Source organism: Sturnira hondurensis, unplaced genomic scaffold, assembly GCF_014824575.4.
Source record: "Sturnira hondurensis isolate 20B ecotype Veracruz unplaced genomic scaffold, ASM1482457v3 Scaffold0021143, whole genome shotgun sequence".
In the NCBI taxonomy this organism is placed as follows: Eukaryota; Metazoa; Chordata; class Mammalia; order Chiroptera; family Phyllostomidae; genus Sturnira; species Sturnira hondurensis.
The window spans coordinates 6,590,044-6,611,427 of record NW_028093774.1 but is presented as its reverse complement, the minus strand read 5'-3'; the positions used below and the strand labels follow the sequence as shown (position 1 = coordinate 6,611,427).

Genomic DNA, 21,384 nt, shown 5'->3' with positions numbered 1-21,384 from the left:
AACAGGCTGCTCTGTTTGACACAAGGATGATTGGATCTGGGTGAAATGCCCAGCCACGGCTGGACTTGGGCTGGCATAGAAACCACCCCAGACGTGGTTCCGTGTGATGCTCCCATTGAAATGCTTGTGTAGACACAGCCTAAGAGAGAGTAACCTCTCAAGTGTAATTTTGACTTTCTCTCCCCAATTAGAAGAAGATAGTGTTTTTGATGAATCTGATATTCATGACACACCTACTGGACCCTGCAGTAAAGAGTCTCAAACTTTTTTTGCAAGATTGAAAAGGATAGGCGGCAGCAAAATGGTGAAATATCAGCCGGTTGAGATGAATGTGCAGAGAAGTATGAATTTTTTCCTCTTAGTCATTTTATGCAGAAATGTTGTACTCTACCGTTTGTTTGGGGTGAAATCTTAATTTTATTACGTTACTACACATTTTAATACCGTTGATTTTATCTATATGTATGCACAAACAGTATATATATACATCTACATTTATATATATACGTGAACTGACAGATACATCATTAATGTCATGACTGTCCTAGAGGGCCATTGCTTGATTTGATTTGTTGCAAAATGTTTGCTTCTCTTCCACACAATTTGAATCCATTTTCCGAGCTCTGCCTCGGCCAAAAGCGATCCCCTCTCCCGTGTACAAATGAACAGAGCTGAGGAATTATCCTGAAGCCTGATTTTGGAAATACAATCTTAGACTGCCATTCTGGGTTCTGGCATTCCAAAGGTTTCTGGGTTTTGAAATTACAACGAACCTTACAAAAACTTGGCCGGAAAGTCAGTGTGGCCTTCTGGTGGAGCTGGGGTTGCAATTTATGCCAATTGTGTGCCCAAGTCCGAGGGGGAAAAAGAATGGTGAAATCTCCAAGTGAAATAGTACTAGCTTTTTCTGTTTTAATCAGGTGAAATAGAGCTGGCTGAATATAGAGAAACGGGTGCATTACAAGACAGCATTCTCCACTGTGTGAGAGAAGAAAGCATTCAGAAAAAAAAGCTGCGCTCTTTAAAACAAAAATCTCTTGATATAGGGAACGCAGACTCCCTGTTGTTTACATTAGACGAGCACCGTAGGAAGTCCTGCATAGACCGGTGTGACCTAGATAAGCCCCCCGCCCAGGCGGCTTACGTCACGCCACGACCGCACGACCCCGGACGTCCCCGCCAGAATTCTGCTGCGAGGCCTGATGGTGCCGAAGTCCCCGAGAACCCTGCCTTGGAAGGTTTTCAGGAAACGCGGAGGCCCGTGATTCCAGAAGTTCGGTTGAACTGCATGGAGACGTTTGAGGTCAAAGTTGATTCCCCCATGAAGACTGCTCCTAAAGAGGATTTAGATCTGATCGATTTGTCCTCCGATTCCGCGTCAGGGCCCGAGAAACACTCCGTGCTCTCGACGTCTGACAGCGACTCCCTGGTCTTCGAACCTCTTCCCCCTCTCCGAATAGTAGAGAGTGACGAAGAGGAGACCATGGACCAAGGAAACGATGGTGCCTCCGGTAAAAATGCTGCCTCCTCACCCTCCCTCCCCAGCCCCCCGTCTGTCCTCAGCCTGAGCACAACTCCCCTTGTGCACGTAAGTGTGGAAGACTGTTCCAAAGACTTTTCCCCAAAGGACTCAGGAAACAACCAGTTGGCAGGCGACAAGGACTCCAGTCTCATAGCTCTGGAAGACCCCCGAGACTCTGCAGAATTATCAAAGCTGGGGGCGCTGCAGGAGATTCCTTGTGGCAGCCCGCTGACACTCAAACAAAAACGGGACCTCCTACAGAAGTCATGTGCTCTCCCCGAGATGTCACCGGATGATAATCTTGAGGCTGATGTTGAGGAAGAGACCCCCGGTGGGCTGGTGCCAAGTTCAGGGGCAAAAACCGTCCTCCTCAAAGTCCCTAAAGATGCCGAGAATCCAATGGAAAGTGAGAAGCCCGACACCAGTGCCGAGTCGGACACAGAACAGAATCTGGAGAGGAAGGCCGAAGAAGAGGGAGCCGAGGAGGCAGAATTTAAGATTCAGATTGTCCCCAGGCAGCGGAAGCAGAGGAAGATCGCGGTCAGCGCCATCCAGAGAGAGTACCTCGACATCTCCTTCCACATCCCAGACAAACTGGGGGAACAGAAAGAGCCAGGTAAGCCAGCTCCCGCCTCTCCTTCCTCCCAGACTTCCATTCGAGTTTGTGCATCTTACTTGTTAGGACCTTGACGCTGACTATGCATAAATTCTCAATCTTATAATGTCAGGGAGTGACATTATAATGGCTCCACAATCACCCCAAACCCTTCCTGCCTCGTTGCACTCATTGGATTCAGATGCAGTTCTGTTGGCTCCATAAATGTTTCCGTATCTGTTGTTTTTAGGTTCTTGACCATCCTTGGCAGCAAGAGGCAATGGTTACTTCATATCAAGATATTCCAAATATCATTTTAGCCTTCTTCTATCAGCAAAAGTCATTCGTTTGAACTCTCTTTGCTTTCTTTTTTTCCCTACTCTCTACTTTAGTGAGCCATGATAGAGTCTGACAGAGGAACAATCTTGACAAGCTAAAATGAAGCAGAGCACTTAGAATACTTAAGAACTGACTGTGTAATCATTGAGAGCCACAGCCGATTGTATATTTTAACCAGTGTCAGCCATCTGGGGGACATGGGTGCCCTCAGGAACCACCACGACAAAAAAGCCTAGTTACAGCTGAGACCCCAGTCCGTGGACACCACTTGATGGTGAACTTGTCCCCCAGCATGTGGATTTTCTGCCTCAGAAGTGCCCCTTGCTCTGTCTCTTTAGAGGCACCGTTTCTAAGAAGGAAGACTTGCAAACCCGGCGACCCAGACATCCACCTCATCCCCAAACACGGTCCTTGGCCATGTTCCCATAGTACTGATCATGCGTTTCTTCACCTCTCAGCTCAGATCTAAAAAAAGAGTGGGACTTCAAAACCATGGGGTTGGTTAGGGATGGTGATGTTATTAGCTTCGGAGACTCTAGTGTTGAGAACTGGCAGAGCTCGGAGACCCCATTGTCTAGAAGAGGGTGCTGGCACCAAGGAGGTGATGTGCCCCGCCCCAGGTCCCATGGCCAGGAAGTGGCAGTGTCAGGACTCTCGATTCTAGCCCCACTTCTCCCGCTGCCCCCCACAAAAGCCACTCCAAGAGAAAGGGCTCAGCCCCTTCATTTGCACGGGTATTTCCTGAGGTTTCTAGCCATTCTCCACCTCAGGGGATAGAGCCGTGCCCCTCAAAGGGGCTCTGTAACAATATGTGGAATGGACATTAGTGTGTTTGTAAGAGGTCATGCTCTGGCCAGACAGTGGGAGGAAAAAGATCCCAGTAATAACAAGAAAGTTTCAGAGGGTTTCTAGGGAGACTGGGTTACCTTTTTATTGTTTGGAGCCAGGAAAACTTCTGTATATAGATAGAGGAAGGAAACCAGGGAGGAAATTGGTTTTATATTAATATGCTTGTTGCTAGAACAAGAGGAAGGTATCTGACAATTATAATAACATATCCTTAAAGATTTTATAATATATATTGTGCAGTCCTAAGAAGTTTGTATAGCATTGCACCTCTTGCAGAGGTATAGATCTCCTACCTGACCTTGCTGGGTGTGGGCAGGAGACCCGTGTGCCCAGAGTAAGACTCACTTCCCCAGACCTTCTCACCTCTGGCAGCTGGAGTCCAAGGAGGCCCAGACACCTACCGCTCCGTGCCCCTCCAGGTGCGCAGCCTGGCCGCCGCTGACCCCCTCGAGTCCACCAGGTCCAGTCTCATTGTGCGCTTTCTCTCTGTTCATGTCAGTCCCTGAAGGAAGCCCTAGGCCACCCTTCATCTCCCTCACTCTAATTTCCATGAGGCCTTGACCCTCTCCTCTTCTGGATCTTTCTCTTCCTGTATTCCGATTTCTGAAACCCTCCCTTGGTCAGAAGAAGTTCATGGTCCCTCATGAGCAAAATCCCGTATGTACTCTCTTCCCTGTTTCCTTCACCTCCCTGTGGAAGGTCTAATAGAAACCCAGCTGTCCCCGAGGACATGGCTTTTCCCACAGCCCTGTGCCCTTGGGTGGGGTTGGGGGTAGGCATCTTCCTGCTCCTCACTGCCCCCCTGAGCCCCGCCCCCCACCCCGGGAATATGATCCTGGTGATGCAAGAGGCACAGGAGTGCAAGCCCTATTTTGCCGGCACTTCGCAGGCCTTTGGTCACATTATGCCTGCAAACACTTGGTTAGCGGAAGAACAGTCACATGGCTGAACCCACAGTCAGGAGGGGAAATCCACTACCTTTTTAGTGGGAGGAACTTCAAAGCTGCATGGCAGACGGCATGGATTCAGGGAAGAGTAAAGTGTTGGGGCCAAATCTCCCCAATATTGCATGGTACATGCTCACACTAAAAAATTATTGGTGGTTCATCTGAAATAAATTGTAACTGGGCATCTGGCCACCTTAATCTGCCTTCGTATTATATCCAGAATCTGGCCCCTTCTCACTGCCTCCCCTGCCTCTACCCTGGTCAGAGCCATGATCATCTCTACCTGGGTCACTGCCATGGCCAACTAACTAGACCCCTGTCTTCTGCCCTTACTGACTGTGTCTTCCCAGCATAGCAGCCAGACTGATCCTTTAAAACACGAGATCCTATCCTTCCTCTGCTTCAGACCCTCCACGGGCTCCCCATTTCTTTCACAGTGGGAGCTCAAGTCCTTAAGTTCCTGGAACGCTGCCCATGGTCCGGATTCTCATTAGCTCTCTGGCTTTATTTTGCACCGCTCTCTTCATGTCTTCCGCTCCCCGCAGTGGCCTCTCCCATTTCTTGAATGTATTTATTTCACGTTTGATACAGTCCCCGTTCTTAAGTTACTTATGCTTTAGCGAAGTTATAGACAAATAAATAGGAAATTACATTAGAGTGTGTTAGGCTGGGGAGTGGTTAAGGACAGGGTGCTCTGGAATTCTGTAAGAAAGGCACCTGGCCCAGTGTTTTTGTTTGTATTTCGAGGGGAGGGCCCCTAAACGCCTTCCTGGAGGAGGAATTTTCTGTGTAAATTGAAGTGTAAATGATGAGAGGGTGGAATGCTATGGGTGAAATGAAGTGTAAGCGTCTTTAGGTATTAGACGAAAAGGAATTCGGGGGAAGGTTCAGGGACCTGCTCGGGGCAGGCAGTGTGAGCGCGGGAGCCTTAGTCTCACTGTCCTCGGCTGTCGTTAGTCCCTGGGGGGCGTGTCNCAGGGTGCTCTGGAATTCTGTAAGAAAGGCACCTGGCCCAGTGTTTTTGTTTGTATTTCGAGGGGAGGGCCCCTAAACGCCTTCCTGGAGGAGGAATTTTCTGTGTAAATTGAAGTGTAAATGATGAGAGGGTGGAATGCTATGGGTGAAATGAAGTGTAAGCGTCTTTAGGTATTAGACGAAAAGGAATTCGGGGGAAGGTTCAGGGACCTGCTCGTGGCAGGCAGTGTGAGCGCGTGAGCCTTAGTCTCATTGTCCTCGGCTGTCGTTAGTCCCTGGGGGGCGTGTCCACAGATGCAGAGCGGTCCTGCACAAAACCCTGAGACAGCTTTGCGTGTAATTCCATCTGAGTAATTAGCAGGGTCAGAAAGCATGCGATGGAAGATAACGGGTGTAAAAGCAGAATGGGTGTATTAGGCCAGAGGGGAAAAGGTATCGAAAAGGTTCTAGAGTTTTAAACAATGTTTATTTTCAAGGAATGTCCTGAGTGTTAAGTGATGTGTGTGTTTGTAGATCCCTCTGCTAAAGGACTCTCCACCCTGGAAACGCCTCGGGAATCTTCACCCGCCCCTACGCTGGAAGCAGGGGTGCCTGAGATGAGCAGTCACTCTTCCATGTCAAGTAAGACTTCTTGTACATTGACTGTGGAGCATTGTCTGCTGCATTCTTTTCACCTTCATGCACCTGGTATTTTTTTCTTTTTTTAATGTGTTAGCTTCCTAGGTGACACTATGTTGTATGGTCTCAGAGACCCAGAGGCATAGGCTGGCCTTTGTCAGCAACATCTCAAGTGTTCGATGAATCGCTGTGGTTACCGATGGGCCAAGAACCCTAATTTGTTTAGGAACGATCACTGTAGTGCATCATTCAATAAAATAATAATTATATATTGCAGGCCTAAATGGGCAACATGGAACTGGTTTGGGACAAGTGAAAGCATTGCCTGTGGCAGAATTTTACATGGATCCCTTTCAATTTGAGTCACCTTCCTCACTGATGAAATTTTATCTCCGTTATCATAGAATACATGCATCTGGTATCTCATGATTCCAACATCCTGGTTGAATCAAGCCCTTTTGGATCAGAAAATATAAATGACCTGAAATTTTGTAGGATCTCTAAGAGGCGGCTGTTTGGAAACTGCCTTCTGTTGTTGGGTCCTAGATTTTGTCATGAGGAGCGTGAGTCCCACTGAGGTGAAGATGCGGGCTTCCCTGCGGCTCAGTGGGGGCAATGAGGACACTTTAGAACAGGAAATTGCCTGCAGGAATCAGATGCAAAGAGGGGCGAGTTCTGCAAACCCTTGTCACGGGTCCCATGGAGACGCTGCCCGAGGAGCTGGCTAATTTTCACTTGACTCTCTTGAAAGGAGGAGGATTCTGAAAAAATCAGAGATCTTAAATGCTGGACTGGTAGTATGGAATGACTTTCTCCTCTTCATGGTTCATTCATTCATGCATCCATTCATGCAGCAGCTAGTTATTAAGTGTCTGCTGAGTGCCAGGCACTGTGCTTGGCACTGGGGATCTAATGTGAATAAGTAAGACACCCCTTTTTCTCAGGGAGTTTACAGTCATAATAGTAGTGAGAGCCACCATTGATTTGACATCCGTCCTGTGCCAGGCACCATGCTAAGCAGTTGACACTCAGGACTTAGCTTGTTCAGTCCTTACATTAGCACTGTGTGGCAGGTGTTACTGGCCTCATTTATAGGTGAGGAAGCAGAGTCGCAGAGAGGCCGAATGGCTTGCCTGAGGTCACACAGCCACTACTACTAAGTGGTAGAGACAGGAATTGATACCAGATCTGTTTGACTTTTTAAGCCCATGGTCTGTTTAGCATATCACACAGCCTTAGAATAATTCAAACTCAGTTATAATAGAGATCATCGACGTTTTCAGAGTTTCCAAGTGACTGTTACTTGTCCCTTTGGTTGCAAAGAATGGTTAGTTCTGAATCTAGTTGTTCTTTTTTTATCACAAAAAATCTGTTTGATAACCTGATATAATACCCATTTTTAAGTCTACACACAAAAAACACGAAAGCATATTTTCTCCTTCTGATTTGCATGAGTCATATTTTTTTAAAAGCAATTGTCTTTTTTAAAGATTTTATTTATTTGTCTTTAGAGGGGAAGGGAAGGAGAGAGGGAGAGAAATGTCAATGTGTGGTTGCCTCTGGTGTGTCTCCTGCCGGGAACTGGCCTGCAGCCCAGGCATGTGCCCTGACTGGGAATCAAACCTTTGGTCCGTAGGCCTGTGCTCAGTCTACTGAGCTATACCAGCCAGGGCTGCATGCATCATCTTTAAAAAGTGAATTCTAGTTAGAGTCCCAAGTTGGATATAAAAGTGAATTCTAGTTAGAGTCCCAAGTTGGATATAATGGGGGAGAGGATGGCTAAGTCCGTTTGAGTTCAGTGCTAGTTAAATATATCATAAAATAAAAGCATCCAATGTGTCATAACCCTTGAAACATGACTGAGGGAATCCATAAGCCTTCCCTTATGGATTTATTTATTTATTTATGTATGCGTGTTAGCTGGATACATTGCACCTTTTCGTTTGCTCGTTTTTGTCACGGAACGCTGTCTGTAGCAGAGGGGCCGGGCGTTGCAGTCTGCTGGTTAAATGGCTTGTTCACGTAAACCGGTGCATGTTCATCCTTCAGCGCGGAAAGCCCCAATGGCGCGCACCCTGTGGAAGTCCGGGACATCTCCAACATCTTCTCTCTCTGTTTTTCTTTGCCATCTCCTTTGGTTTTTTAGAACCATTTTCAAGCCTTGTCCAAAAGAAGGCCGTGTGGGCTCTTGGCTGGCGGAAGACAGTCGGGCAGTAATAACAGTTCCCGCACGGGTGGACTGTCACCTCTCTGGGCTGGCAGCTGGTATCTTATTTCTTCTCCAACTCATTTTTATTTCAAAAAATGCTCCAACTCTCAGTTTTACAGACTCTCTAAGGGAAACATAAGAGCAAGGTGCTGAGGTAAAAGACACCCGAGGCAGCTTCTTTTGGGGTGTTTTTCCTGTTAAAAGCCCGCGTGGATTTGGCTCGGTGAATCGTTGGGTTTCCAGCCCCCTCCTCCTCTTCCCTGGAAGCCCATGTGGCTGGCTCTCGGGGACCCGTTCTTGGAGGCCCAGTGCCCGGCGTCTTATACCCTGAGCTAAACATTAAGGGGGCTTATTCTCATGGAATGCCACTGGCTTGAAAAACAATAGAGAATTAGAGAAATTATTTGATCACTAGAGGTTTTAAATCTTTTTTCTTTTTGCCGCTAATTTTTAAATTTGTTGAATCCTCTGAAAGATTTCTACTTTTGCATTTTAAAGAAGCTATACTTTTAAAGTGAGTCATAAAATTACCAATCAGCCAGAGGAATCAGAGATTTTTCATATTAGTTTGCATAGTCATTTCCACGAATTCAGTTAACATGGATCCCAAGACACAAGAATTTCTATCCTGTCCCTCTCTTTTCATCAGTTTATTAGCTGATTATTTTGTAACTAAGTGTGCCGTGACCACCATGAATCCAACAGCATGCTAATTACATTAAAAAATGATGTTATAATTGGTTTCACATCACACCAAGTTGCTGCCTTGGTACCATGATTGCCAAACCTGTGTGTAACCTCAAGGCTTCCTGGGGGGGGTCATACAGTCATCCCAGTTGCTGCCACCGCCTTCTAGGTCATGTAGTGCAGAGCTTCCGTTGCTGAAATTGTCCTGTTGAGAGAGTGAATGACCACCAGTTCTCAAATGTCCTGGCGTTTGGGATCATGTAGAAAAAGCACGAGTGATGCTCTGCCTTTCTCACGGGGCTGGTAGCAGGGACTGGGGGCACCGCTCGCAGAGGAAAAAGGGCGGGCAGGAGGCAGGTGGCTTTTGCTTAGCAGGCTACTAGCAGAAGTTCTTTTCATTGTTTTTCTGGTTTGGAAATGCGTATAACTTGACCTTTCATGGGTGGGGTATTTGTCAACACCTGACAGCAGGGTGAAAACGTTGCCGCTGTTTTCGGAAACGAAGGTGTGTACTAGACTATGGGTGTGGAATGCAGTTCGATTCACACGTTGGGAACCGTGGGTGGACGCTCATCCAGAGATTGAAAGCAGCATGTTTTTGTCTTACGACCACATCATTTTCTGGTTGGTTCCAAGTAGCCTAGTTTCATTTGCTTCAACTTCTCTCTAAAAATTGGGGTTGATCTGTGTCGTCCTACTTCCAAATACACGTGAGCACACACATGCACTCACGGGACCCCCAGAGACACAAGGGAGGCTGAAACTGTTTATGCACAAGCTCCATGAAAGTGAGTTGAGCTGTAAATTCACAGTGTAATGATCTGTCTTAAAGTCCTTTTTGGAACGTGGCAGAGTTTATGAATAAAAAGTTGATGACAGTAATCATGGCGTGGGGTAAACTTTTAGAGTCCACAGCTAAGTGCGTGTAGGCACCGTTACTCCCTTTACCAAGCGAAGGAAGGCAGCAGAATAGCGTAGCGCCTCAGTCTTTCATTTGGACAGGAGCTCACGAATTACCAAACAACTGCGAACAGCCGCTGAAGATTCAATTAAGATTCTATATGGATGTGTCGAGGCTTTGTGTGCCAACAAATTGCTTCTCCCTAGTAATCATCTCCTCGTTTCCTCCATATAGCTCAGTATAGGCAGATGAAAAGGGGATCCCTGGGAGCTCTGACAATGAGCCAGTTAATGAAGCGACAGCTGGAACATCAGTCTAGCGCCCCCCGTAACATCAGCAACTGGGACACTGGTGGGTCAAGCTTTTTCTTCTTGTTCTGCCTTTCAGATTAGCTAATACCACTTTCTCTCGGTCCCCTATGCTGCCTTCCTAAGGAGTAGATTTTTCTCTTGTGCTTTGTGGTTCAAACAGTTTTTTTTTAAAAGAAACCCTAGGATAATGAATAAGTGTTTTTAAACTTTCCAAATGTCCAGAGCCACCACCTAGGCTGGTCCAACCCTTTTTCCCCCCTAAGATCCAGATTGCAGATATTAATTAGGTTATCTACCTGGGAGTTAAATGATGCAAATGCATAAAGGAGGGAATGGATCTATGATTTCATGATGCAAATTAAAAATATAAACCCAAACACCAGGTCATCAATATTCTCTGTTTTATAAATCATAAAGTACCCCAAATAAGGGACTTCACAGTAATAATAATAACCAATGGCAGCTTAGTGGTGTTGCGATCTGCTGGTAGGTTTGGGAATGTGAGCCGAGCATGTTGGTCAGCAGGGTCACTACGCTGCAGCAGCGCACCCTCATGCCCATTCGGTGGAAGTGCACCCAGCCTCAGGCTCTGCTGTATCTATGTCGCACGACTGACTCCCCTGCCTTTTCCACACTCTGTCACCACATTCTCTCTGCACCCGTGCCACTCTTGGAAGCCAGGAGTTTCTTCCCCGATACTGCTCTTTGGAATGTCTGCATTTTTTTCTTTTTTAATTAGATGGGTCATTGGGTTACAAGATCGTACATATGAAAGTACTTCGCAACATGCATGAGCTGGGAAAATATCAGGGATTTTCACTCTGGTCTGGGGGCCAATACTTGGACAGAGCTAATTTAGTATCTTGATTAGCACTTTCTGGCTACAGTTGTATGAGATCATTTTACTATCCTTCCTTATGACCAGGAATTAGAATGTTCACAAAGCCAAAATCTTTACATATTGATGTTTTTTCAAGATCATAATAGTTATGTACATTTCAACTTATTCCCACCCTTCACTTTCTTACTAAAAAAAAAAAAAAAACCCTGGTCTAGATAACTAAATCCCACATACTGTACACAGTCCTACATTTAACAAATAGTTCAGCTCTCCTGACCTTTATCAGGGTTGTTAACGTGCTAAAGGGTTAGCGTTTTATCTTTCTTTTAGGGACAGGTGGTAGTAATGACATGGCCAAAAGCCAACAAGCAAGAGAGACAAGGAGAAAGACACCGGGTAACCAATCTCGAGAGTTTGGGTGAAGCCTTTCTGTCCACAACGAAGAGGAGGACTTTGTTTCTCTCTTTACTGAGATGAAGTTGTGTAAGGAACTGAGAATGAAAGCTACTTGTTGGTTAGCTCGTTAATCATTAAACACCCAGCTTTTGTTAGGTTGACCTGGGGCCTCTACTGAGTAGTTGATCATCGTGCCATTTTCTGTAGCAAGTAGCTCAGCCTAAGCCAACCAACCAGATTCTGACTGCAGTTACAGCCCCGTTTGAAGGACCCAGCAGAGATAAAAAGGCAAAGAGAGCTCAATTTCCCATCTAAATTTTAATCTTAAAAAATCTGCCCTGGCTGGTGTGGCTTAGTGGATTGAACCCTGGCCTTTGAACCAAAGGGTCACAGGTTCGATTCCCGGTCAGGGCACATGCTTGGGTTGTGGGCCAGGTCTCCAGTAGTAGGTATGTGAGAGGCAACCACACATGGATGTTTCCCTTTCTCTTTCTCCTTCCCTTCCCCTCTTTCTAAAAATGAATTAAGTTGTTAAAAAACATCTACATGATGCCAAATAACCCATTTAACTGACTTTTCCACTTTTCAACCACTTAAGCCTTGTTCATGTCATTCTGGCTTCTCACTTCATACTTGCCACGTACGTGCTGTTTGAATTCCTTTCACCTGAGTTTTCCTGTTCTGGTTTTCCATCCTCTGGGTTGGGTTTCCTGTCACCTCGTCCACCTAGAGCGTCCTCTCAACATCCTTGTTTCTGTGAGTGCCGTAAAAAGTTCCCCCCAATCTGAGACCAGAGGAGAGTCGATGAGTGTGCAGTTCAACGTTAGGTGGCAAGTCACTTCATACCACGTGTGCGGATGCAGTGACTGACTCCCCAGTCTCCAAAAGAACAAATCTGGTCGTGTGTGTAGACACACCGAGGCAGGCAGCCTGCAGCAAGGGTCGTGACCGGAGGCACCGCAGCGTGCACTGCTCACTCACCCCGTGACTGCCTCTCCTCCGTCTGTCCGTCCCTGCCATCTGATGGCTCATGTCTTTGCTTCATTTTTCCTGTGAAACAAACGTGTCAGAAGCACTGCTTCTCTATATCTGCCCCCACCCCCTTATTCCCGCTCCTCAGCCCTCAGCCAGCTGCCTGTCATTTCCTTGCTACCGGTTCCACATGGTTTCTGAGTGACCATCTTGGCCAGTGCCCCAAATGATCACCTGTGTATTTACTGATTTGCGTAAAACATTTGTTTTATGGCTGTGCCACTGGCCTTTTATATTCTTCAATTCATATAAGGAGATACGGGATTTGAGTTTTTGTTGGGGGGATCTGGACTAATTCTGGGTGATTTTAGATGCTCTTCTGCCTTTCATTGCATTTTGTATCCCTGTAGTGAAACCCCAACCAGCCCTACCCTGAAAAGTGGGATGTTTCCTAGAAATGTTAACAGTCAACAATAACAGTGGCCAAAAAATGGCCCCCAGAGATTATGGTTAAATTCTTTGTATTGTGACCTGTGCTAAACTGACCACGTGGAACACTGAGGTGCTCTGTTTATCCACAGAGCAGATACAGCCCGGGAAGCGCCAATGCAATGTGCCAATGTGCCTGAACCCGGACCTGGAGGGACAGCCCCTGAGAACGAGAGGTGAGTGGAGCCACAGAATCTCAGGCTGTGAGACGCTGAGAGAAACTGTGGGTGTGAACCATCGAGCCGTGCAGCGGGTGCTGACACCTCTTGTTTAGCAGCCGTGAGAAGTGGCTCCAGCCTCTGCTGCAACACCTGCACGGAGTGGGAACGCATGACATCCCCTCTCTGAACATGACCGACAGCAAGTTCTCCCTAATGCTGACTTTCTCACCCTCAGGACCACATGAAACAACTCTAGTCTCTCTCCATGGCCAACCACTGCTTACTCCCTCAGCCTTTTCCGGACCACACACCCCTGGGTCCTTTGGTATTCTTCCCAATATGTATTAGTTTCCGTATCATCCTGTGTCTGCTTCTCTGAGCCTGGTCCAGCTCATCTGTGCTCCTTCTAGAATGTTGAGATGGCTGACAAATAGCTTCTTTTGAGCCATCTGAAGTTGCACAGAATATACACTTGACTTTGTGTTGTTCATAGGAGCAAGCTAAGACTAAGTCTGTGCTAAGATCATCAGGATATGTATTTTCAAAATTTGTCTCATGACTAGTTAATCATTATGTTAGTTCCTTTCTAATTCAGAAAGCAGGTTAACTTATTTGTAAAAAGCAAAATAATAAAAATGAATTGTGATGGCATCTCTTAGCTAGTCCCTTAGATCAAGCAGGCTTACTAGTCTGGATCACAACACTCCTAATTTTCCCGAGGAATGAGGGGATGTTTGTCTCCGGATTTTGCTTACATTTCTGTGGCATTGAGTAGCACTTTTGGTCCCTGTATCTAACGGGAAGAGACTCATCTCATTTATGGACCCTACAGGAAAAGCTTTTATAAGCAGAAAGGGGGGGGGTGTGGACAACCTCTGGTGCCCATCTGTGATTAGTGATGCAGTTGGCACGCCTGACACATGGAAGGAAGGAGGTGTTGAGAAGAAAGACAGACAGTGAGCGTCTTTTGGGGTAAAACGAAGAGCCTGTTTTCGCAGCCAGGGGCTGATGTGTGCAGGCGTGCTTTGAGGCAACCAGCACCTTCGTACTTTCTCTTGCCTCCGAGGTTCCCAAAGTGGCTTTTGTCAAAAATTCTAGCTTTGAAGCTGGGTTTTGGGGGAGGTACCCTCTTTATTCTGCAGTTTCTAAGAACCTTCTATGTCTGTTCCTAGCTCCATAGAGCATACATGTTGGGTATTTTTGTAGGGGAACCAGAAGTCATGGGGCACCAAAAGCATTGCCTATAATGGGGGGATTACGGGATGGCCTTTAATACTGCAGACTCAGCTGTGACCCAGCTATGACAGAAGGCCGCTGGGGTCTGTGGCTTCCTTTCTGCATTGCCCACCTTATCCTGGTACATTGCTCTTAGCTCTCACATCATTAGCAGTGTGCAGGAATCCACCGAGCCGGCTACTGGTGCCCAATAACTTAACCCATCTGCTCTTAGAGATGAGATATTCACTGCCGTGAACACGGCATCACACATGCCATGTTGTCATTTGAAAAAACAAGTGCACGATGCTGACAGCACTGTCATTAAAAACACCCATTTGTTGGCATTCATGTTGGATGGTAATTGGCATGAAACCACCCAAATGACTTTGAGTCCCTCCCTTTTCTTGACTTGAATTGTGATTTCTGTGTTATATGATAATAGGCAGTGATCTTCTGAAAGCTTTGACTCAGAGGCCTTAAAAAGTCAATTTCTTATGTTTCTAGTAAAACTCTTTATGTCACCATACATCTGGTGGGCGGAGCTTTGCCACTTTCAGCACTGGCATTTCAGAGTCTGGTACGTGGTCTGCCAGTGGTCAAGGAATGTGGAGTTATCCCAGTCGGGGCACTTGCCTGGGTTGCAGGCCAGTCCCCAGCAGGGGATGCACGAGAGGCAACCATACACTGATGTTTCTCTTCCTCTCTCCTTCCCTTCCTCTCTAAAGATAAGTCGGTAAAAAATCTTCAAAAAATTTAAAAAAAAAAGAAATGTGGAGTTAGGCTTTGAACTTTCTGTGTTCACCATACTGCTTACCAATCAATTATGTCTTTTTTTTTATCTTGGCCCAGGTCTTGCCCTTTCTGGTATTAATCAGTTTACACTTATGCTTATAATAAACACTGTTGCTTCCATTCCAAGCTACCTCGTTAGGAAAACAACTGGAGAACTTCGTTAAGGATACGCTTGGGCCCACTTAGGAAAGAGGAGTATCTCAGAAAGGGCTGACAAATACAGTAGTCAAATTTGCACTCCTGTTCAGGATCTTTAGATGTAACCTGAAGGTATTTTCAGGTACCTACCTTTGCCTCTGGGTCTGCAGGCCCCAGGCTTCTCACAAACCCATACTGTGGCCGCCAGTCGGCGAGGGAGCCCAGACATGGCCAGGCGGCATTCTGACTCTTTGAAGACTCCATGCCGTTTCTTCTCCCACAGACTGACACATGTCCCCCACTCGGCTGGGTTCCTAAAACGTGTATGTGGACGCCGTTAGAGACTCCTCTGAATCGTTCCCTTTCACCTGTTCAAGGAGGGGTCCGCCAGTTTTATTTCCAGTCCCAAGTTCCCAGTTCCTTGACGGGAAACAGGTGCCTTAATGACCATCCAGTTAATCTGCCTTCTTTCCTGTTTGAAGAACTCTGAGTCTCGGGGCTTCCCTTGTTTGTTGGTAGAACAGGGCGTTATTCTGGACCGGCGCTTTGGGGGTCTTCTTGGAGTGCCTCTATCCACATTCCTGGGAGTACCTGCCTGGCGTCGCTGGTTCTCCAGGTGGAGAGCGGTCTCCGGACTTCTCATGCGCACTTCTTGTCTCCATGGCACGTTGCGGGGACTCCCACCTCGGGTTTCTGTGATGGTGTCAGAACCCTGCGTTTATAAAACCCCGCATTTAGACTGTGTGGTACAGATTGGCTGAAGACCCTGGAAGGCTCTTTCAAAACACTTGATATTTTATTCTTAAATATTTCAGTTTAAAAACATGAAGTTTTTGGCTTTCGGGCTTATGATACTGATTTCCAAAGTAGAAAACAGTCCTGATATTTCTCAGCTCAGTCACTTCCCCTGTGGAGAAGTGTGGAGTTCTGGGCTCTAATTCCTGTCCCGAATTTGCAACATTTTAGTGTTGGTGCAGATCTGTGGTTCTAGAAACGTTACCATGTGTGCAGCTTCCACGCAGGCCTCGCAGGTAAGGGTCCTAATCCGTTTCAGGTACCCTTGAGTGAATTTCCCCCTTCCCCATCTTTGTCCTAGTACCTGTTGGCGCCCAAACTCTTTCTGATTGTTTTCACAGCCAAGAAGCCAAGAGAGAGATAGGAGTCTAGCTCTCATAGCCATTTAAGCAGAAACAGATCGCAGAGTCTGTTGAATTCATTTTGCTCCTGAGGGTTTTTTGCAGCGCTGCGGGCCTGTCCACGTTACCTGCCCACTGGTGTGATCTTTGGAGGAATCGTCAGAGGAGAGGGGGGCTGTTCCTGGCCCCCAGAAGCCACTCTCCACTCACCAGTTGTCTCTCTGCTGCTTGCCCAGGGGCCACCAAGTCCAGCCTGCTGTCAGCGCCCAGCGTTGTCAGCATGTTCGTGCCAGCGCCTGAAGAGTTCACGGACGAGCAGCCGACGGTGATGGCTGACAAGTAAGCCCGCACCACTCCTTCCTTCACGCCTTCGCAGAATTTGAGAGTGGGCTCCCTGAACTGTGCAGTGGCATTGAGGGGGAGTGCTGTCATTCGTCCTCCAAATGATGGTAGCCACAGGTGTTGGCATGCATTTGGTATTCTAGAAGTCTTGTTATGGGCAGCTTCCGGTTAGGCCATTTAGGCCACTTTTAAAAATCTGGACGAAGGAAAATAATATCCACTTACTGGTTATCCCTAGGAATAGTTTTATGTAAATAAAACCCTACAGTCAAAAGCTTCCTACTGTTAGCACAGACTGACTGAGCTGGAGACTTGGTCCGTATCCCTGTTCTACCTGCAGAGTCTGTTCTCTGATTCGCAAACTGTCTGCCTCGCTTCTTGGCCTCCAGCCTCCTGTCCTTTGCTGCTTGCAGGATAAAATCCAGATGCCTTAGCTTATGAAAGGCCCGTCTGGTCATGAGGGAGGAGCCTTGACATTTGTCACCAGGAACTCTTTGCCAAGCCCCCTCATTTTCTCCAAAGCATGCCTGCTGTGTCCTGTCCTCCATCCTTCAAGAGAAGGATGCCCTTCTCTTGGCCCTGTTTCTGCCTGATGAACCCCCTGTTCACGCCCCAACACTCAGTTTCGGGCAGATTCCCAGGCTCCGTAAGGCAGAGTTAGCTGTGCCGTTCCCCAAGCATCCCCAGTATTTGACGCATCTTTTGTTCTACCACTTACCCCAGAGTAGTTTAATTGTTTAGGCGCTGGCACGCGCCTGTTCTACAGCAGACTGTGCGTTCCTTAGAGTCTGGGACACTTTCTTCTGTATTTTGTGCTCTAAGCTCCCTCCACAGTGCCTGGCCCGTGAATGCTTGTTCAGTGCCTATGGGGAAGAATAAGATTTATAGGATTTCAGGGTTGGAGAGATCCCCATGGGCCGGGGAGGCTTCCTGGTAAAGGTGTTCCAAGTGACAAATGGGGCAGGCTTGCGACAGAGGGTGGGTGGGGTGGAAGGGGCTGGTGTGAAGACTCACGCAGCTGGCCACAGCGGACAGTCATCGCCGAGACATGACCATGCCTGTGTCAAATAGCGGCCTGGGCGTGTCCGCGTGGGGAGCGCCTGGTCGCTTTGGGAGGACTCCTTTTGGCTCTTGCTTTGGTGTGATTTCCCCATCATGTTATCCCAGTTTCTCCCAGTCGCCTTCCTGGTTGCCTTATATACATTCTATTCCTCTTCATTTTTAGTGACAAATGTAACTCCTATATTTTTAAAAAGCCAATTCATAAGGAATTTTATCTCTATATTGAGTTGGCCAAAAAGTTCGTTTTTTTCTGTAAGCTGGCGCTAGTGGCGCTTAGTTTTCTTTAACCTCACTCAGAACAATGTTGTTAGATTGCGTCGTGACAGCTGTCACATCAGCGTGCATTTTTAAAAAATCTTATCAAAATCGGTGAATTTTTATGTAGCCATTTTAATATTGAAGATGGAAGAAAAGATGCAACAGTTTTGGCATATTATGCCCTGTTATTTTGAGGAAGGTAAAACACAACGGAAATACAAAAAAAAGATGTGTGCAGTGTATGGAGAAGGTGCTGTGATGGATCAAACGTGTCAAAGGTGGTTTGGGAAGTTTCCTGCTGGAGATTTCTCTCTGGACGATGGTCCACAGTTGGGTAGACAAGTTGCAGTCGGTAGCGATCAAATCGAGATACTCATGGAGAACAATCAATGATCTACCAAGTGGGAGACAGCCAGACAGCCAACAGACTCAAAACATCCAAATCAGTAAAGTTATTGGTGAAAATGAAAAACAGGGCTTTTATTTTATGGGAAAAACGAAACGGACGTTTTGGCCAACCCAGTATGGTATTATTTAGGAAGTTTTCAGATGGAAGGGTCACAACAGTGACCACAGCTCAGGCTCCCTGGCTCTCCCCAGTGGACTTCCCCTTCACCTTGCACGGTTGCTCAGCCGTGGCTGCAAAGATGAGCCTCAGCTGTGATGGAGATGAATTAAATTGAGCCTCCATTAGATACTGCAAAGAACAGTGAGTTGTGAGTTACTTAACAGCAGGTGCCATTGTATTGTACATATTACCGTCTGTAAGTGTAGTGAGTTTATAAAACTGACTTGAGTGTTGGAGAAGAGATGGCAATTCAGGCTCCCTGGGTGCTTTCTAGAGTGTTCTATTGGCTTGCTATCTCTCACCCACAAATAGGACATTTTTAAATTTGAAAACATAGGAAAGCTTCCATTTGTGTCAAGGCATTTTTGATTTTTAATTTCAACACATGAACACACATCTAGTTTCTGACTATCCCTAGCAAGAATTTCACAGGCCTAAATCTGTTAGTCCAGCTGGCACTCATTGTGAAAAGGAGCAGGTTCCTGGACAGGCCAGATGTTTGTGAGCTGAAAGAGTGCTTTCAGTGCTCAAAGGAGCCTTCCCGGTCTCTGCCACACGTGCCGCTGTGTGTGCATCTCTGCTGAGGGTGGCGTTGAGGTCTCCTCTCTGTTGTCCACATCAGACCACTGACTTCCTTCGGGGACCATTTCAAGACCCACCGGAAATGGCTGTATGTGTTTTGTTACCTACTCAAGGCACGGTGGGCTTTCATGGGCAGCGGCCCTCTGCTTTCTTTGCAGGTGCCATGACTGCGGGGCCATTCTTGAAGAATACGATGAGGAAACCCTTGGGCTGGCCATCGTTGTCCTCTCCACGTTCATCCACTTGAGCCCGGACTTGGCGGCCCCGCTGCTGCTGGACATCATGCAGTCCGTGGGAAGGTAGCGTCAGCTGCTGTTCCGTTGGCTAGGAAGGAGCCTTACTCAATTTATAGATTGAAATAAAAACGATCGGTTCAAAAGGGAAACAGTAACCGTACTGACGCTTGCTGTGTGGGGGATCTACTCAGACTGATTCTAAAAACCCACTGGACCAGACTTGTGGTTGAACGCCCCAGCTGTGTAGGGTCATGAGTCTCAAAGACGCTAGAGGGAAATGCACTGAGAAAACTCTGTCCTTGGCTGCATATCACTCTGTGGGCAAATGTGTGTAACGGTGCTCAGACGCGTGTGCAGTTCAGAGCAAACACTGTACATGGTTTAGATGTTATAATCATTCCTCTCTCTTTGCCCACTTTAAGATGGCTCTCCAGGTGTTTTGTAATCTTGGGGTGGCTCCCTTCGTTGTGCAGTTGAGGTGCTGGAAGATGGGGGTATAGGTGGAGGTGTATCCGTTTCACAATTCTGACTCAAGAAGGAAGGATGCACTCACTTTGGGAACAGGGCCGTCAGCCCAAGGGAGGAAGATGAAACTCAGCTGCTTTGAAAGTTTTCATGTTAAGAAACTTCCATGTAGTAGACAAGACCCAGGAAGAAAAGTGAAGTATTTCGTGAATATAAGTGGCATTCAAATTCAGTGACAAATGTAGTCCTACCATGAACAACGTATGGGAGAGGGTTGAATGCAGTAAGTTTCCAGTCTGTGTGGGCACAGAGTTTAGGTGTTTGATGGCCTGTGGGCACTTGGCCAACCTCCGGTGCTTTATTTGTGGCGTAGCTGTTGAAGAGGACAGTGATGTGTGGAATAACTGGGTGGCCGTACGAGACGGGACGTGAGGCAGAGCTGTAACGTGTGGTGGGAGTGGCAGGTGCTGTGTAAGTTGAGGATGGAAGTGATGTTTTAGAGAAGTTCTCTATGGAGCAGGTCATGGAAAAACCGGATTCCACAAACTCCTGGTATTTGAGGGGAGGAAAGAGAATGAATCTTAAGGGAGCTAAACCTCAATCTTGTTTTAATGAAGAAATGCTAATTGCAAGTTAAAGACAAATAGGAAAGCATTAAAAAACCCTTGACCTTAAAAGTACATGACCCCTTTGTCTCCTTTCCCCCAATTATTCTGTGGGAACCATAGGAGTATGTAGTCCGAGATGGATAACTGTTCTACGTTACAAACAGCCAATGCAAAATGTGAGCGATGAACATGGGGAGACGGAGAGATCAGAAAAGATGAATTGTTTCACTTAAGCCCTTGATTTTAACCTAATCGTTATGATCGTTTGTAAGTTTTGTACCAACTATCAATAGTGCGGTGCAATGGAGAGTTTTTGTTCATGCAGGGTCACAGTTTCCATCATCAATACTTTTCGGTTTTAATAGTTTATTGTTCTGGATATACTAGAACAGGAATTTGAAGTAGGTTATCCAAGTTGTAGTCATTATATAGAGGGGTTTTATTTATGTGTTTTTGTTTTAACATTAAGAGAGAATAAACTATGTTCAAGCACGGCCAACTGTGAGGATTGAAACACATGTCCTCTGAAGAAAAGCAAAGGAAAAACAGATGCATATTTACATACTTACATACATATACATATGTATGTATGTATGTAAAGACTAGCAAGAGACAGGGAAAGAGCTTTTAAAGCAAGCTTCCAGAATTCTTAACAACCTGAGCCCAATCGCCAAACCTGCCAGGAAAACAGATTCAGCCGTCACCTGATACGGGGCTTCCTGGCACGCCCCAGCTAGCTCCACCTGAGGTCATGTGGGTGTGCAAACACTTGGTTTGTTTGTGCTAGGCCCACAGGAACTGTGTTCTAAGAGTAAGGAAGTTCAGCACAACCCTTTCACGTATCCCCCAAGCCTTTCTACATGACTTCGTATTTTGCTCTCTATTTACATCCCTCTTAAGACTCACCTACCCCTCTTTCTAGGTACCGCCTTCAAGATCACGTTTTCTGTGCCCTTAACTACTGTTGATTTCCTTGCCAGTGTTAATCTTTTCCCCGCAGCCTCATTAGCACGAGAGGCCCTGGGCCCACGGCATCCGGGAACAGTGCGTGGCGTTAGTGGTTGCTGGACCCGCTGCTCCTCTCCACATGCGCCCGTGGCTCGCCTCACTCTCTTGTGGTCTCAAGCAAATAAATCTGTAGCCTTCTTTTTATTTGTTTCTTCAGTA

General features: G+C 46.7%; 1 protein-coding gene across 1 annotated transcript in view; it reads left to right on the top strand.

The window, feature by feature from the left end:
• UNC79 (unc-79 subunit of NALCN channel complex) overlaps positions 1-21,384 on the top strand; it is a 210,418-nt gene that overhangs the window by 143,809 nt on the left and 45,225 nt on the right. Inside the window, exons 31-37 of the mRNA XM_037031536.1 lie at positions 192-341; positions 921-2,138; positions 5,741-5,848; positions 9,877-9,993; positions 12,744-12,827; positions 16,333-16,435; positions 19,067-19,207. Of these exons, the coding sequence (XP_036887431.1) occupies positions 192-341; positions 921-2,138; positions 5,741-5,848; positions 9,877-9,993; positions 12,744-12,827; positions 16,333-16,435; positions 19,067-19,207 (1,921 nt within the window). The remainder of the gene's footprint in view (positions 1-191; positions 342-920; positions 2,139-5,740; positions 5,849-9,876; positions 9,994-12,743; positions 12,828-16,332; positions 16,436-19,066; positions 19,208-21,384) is intronic.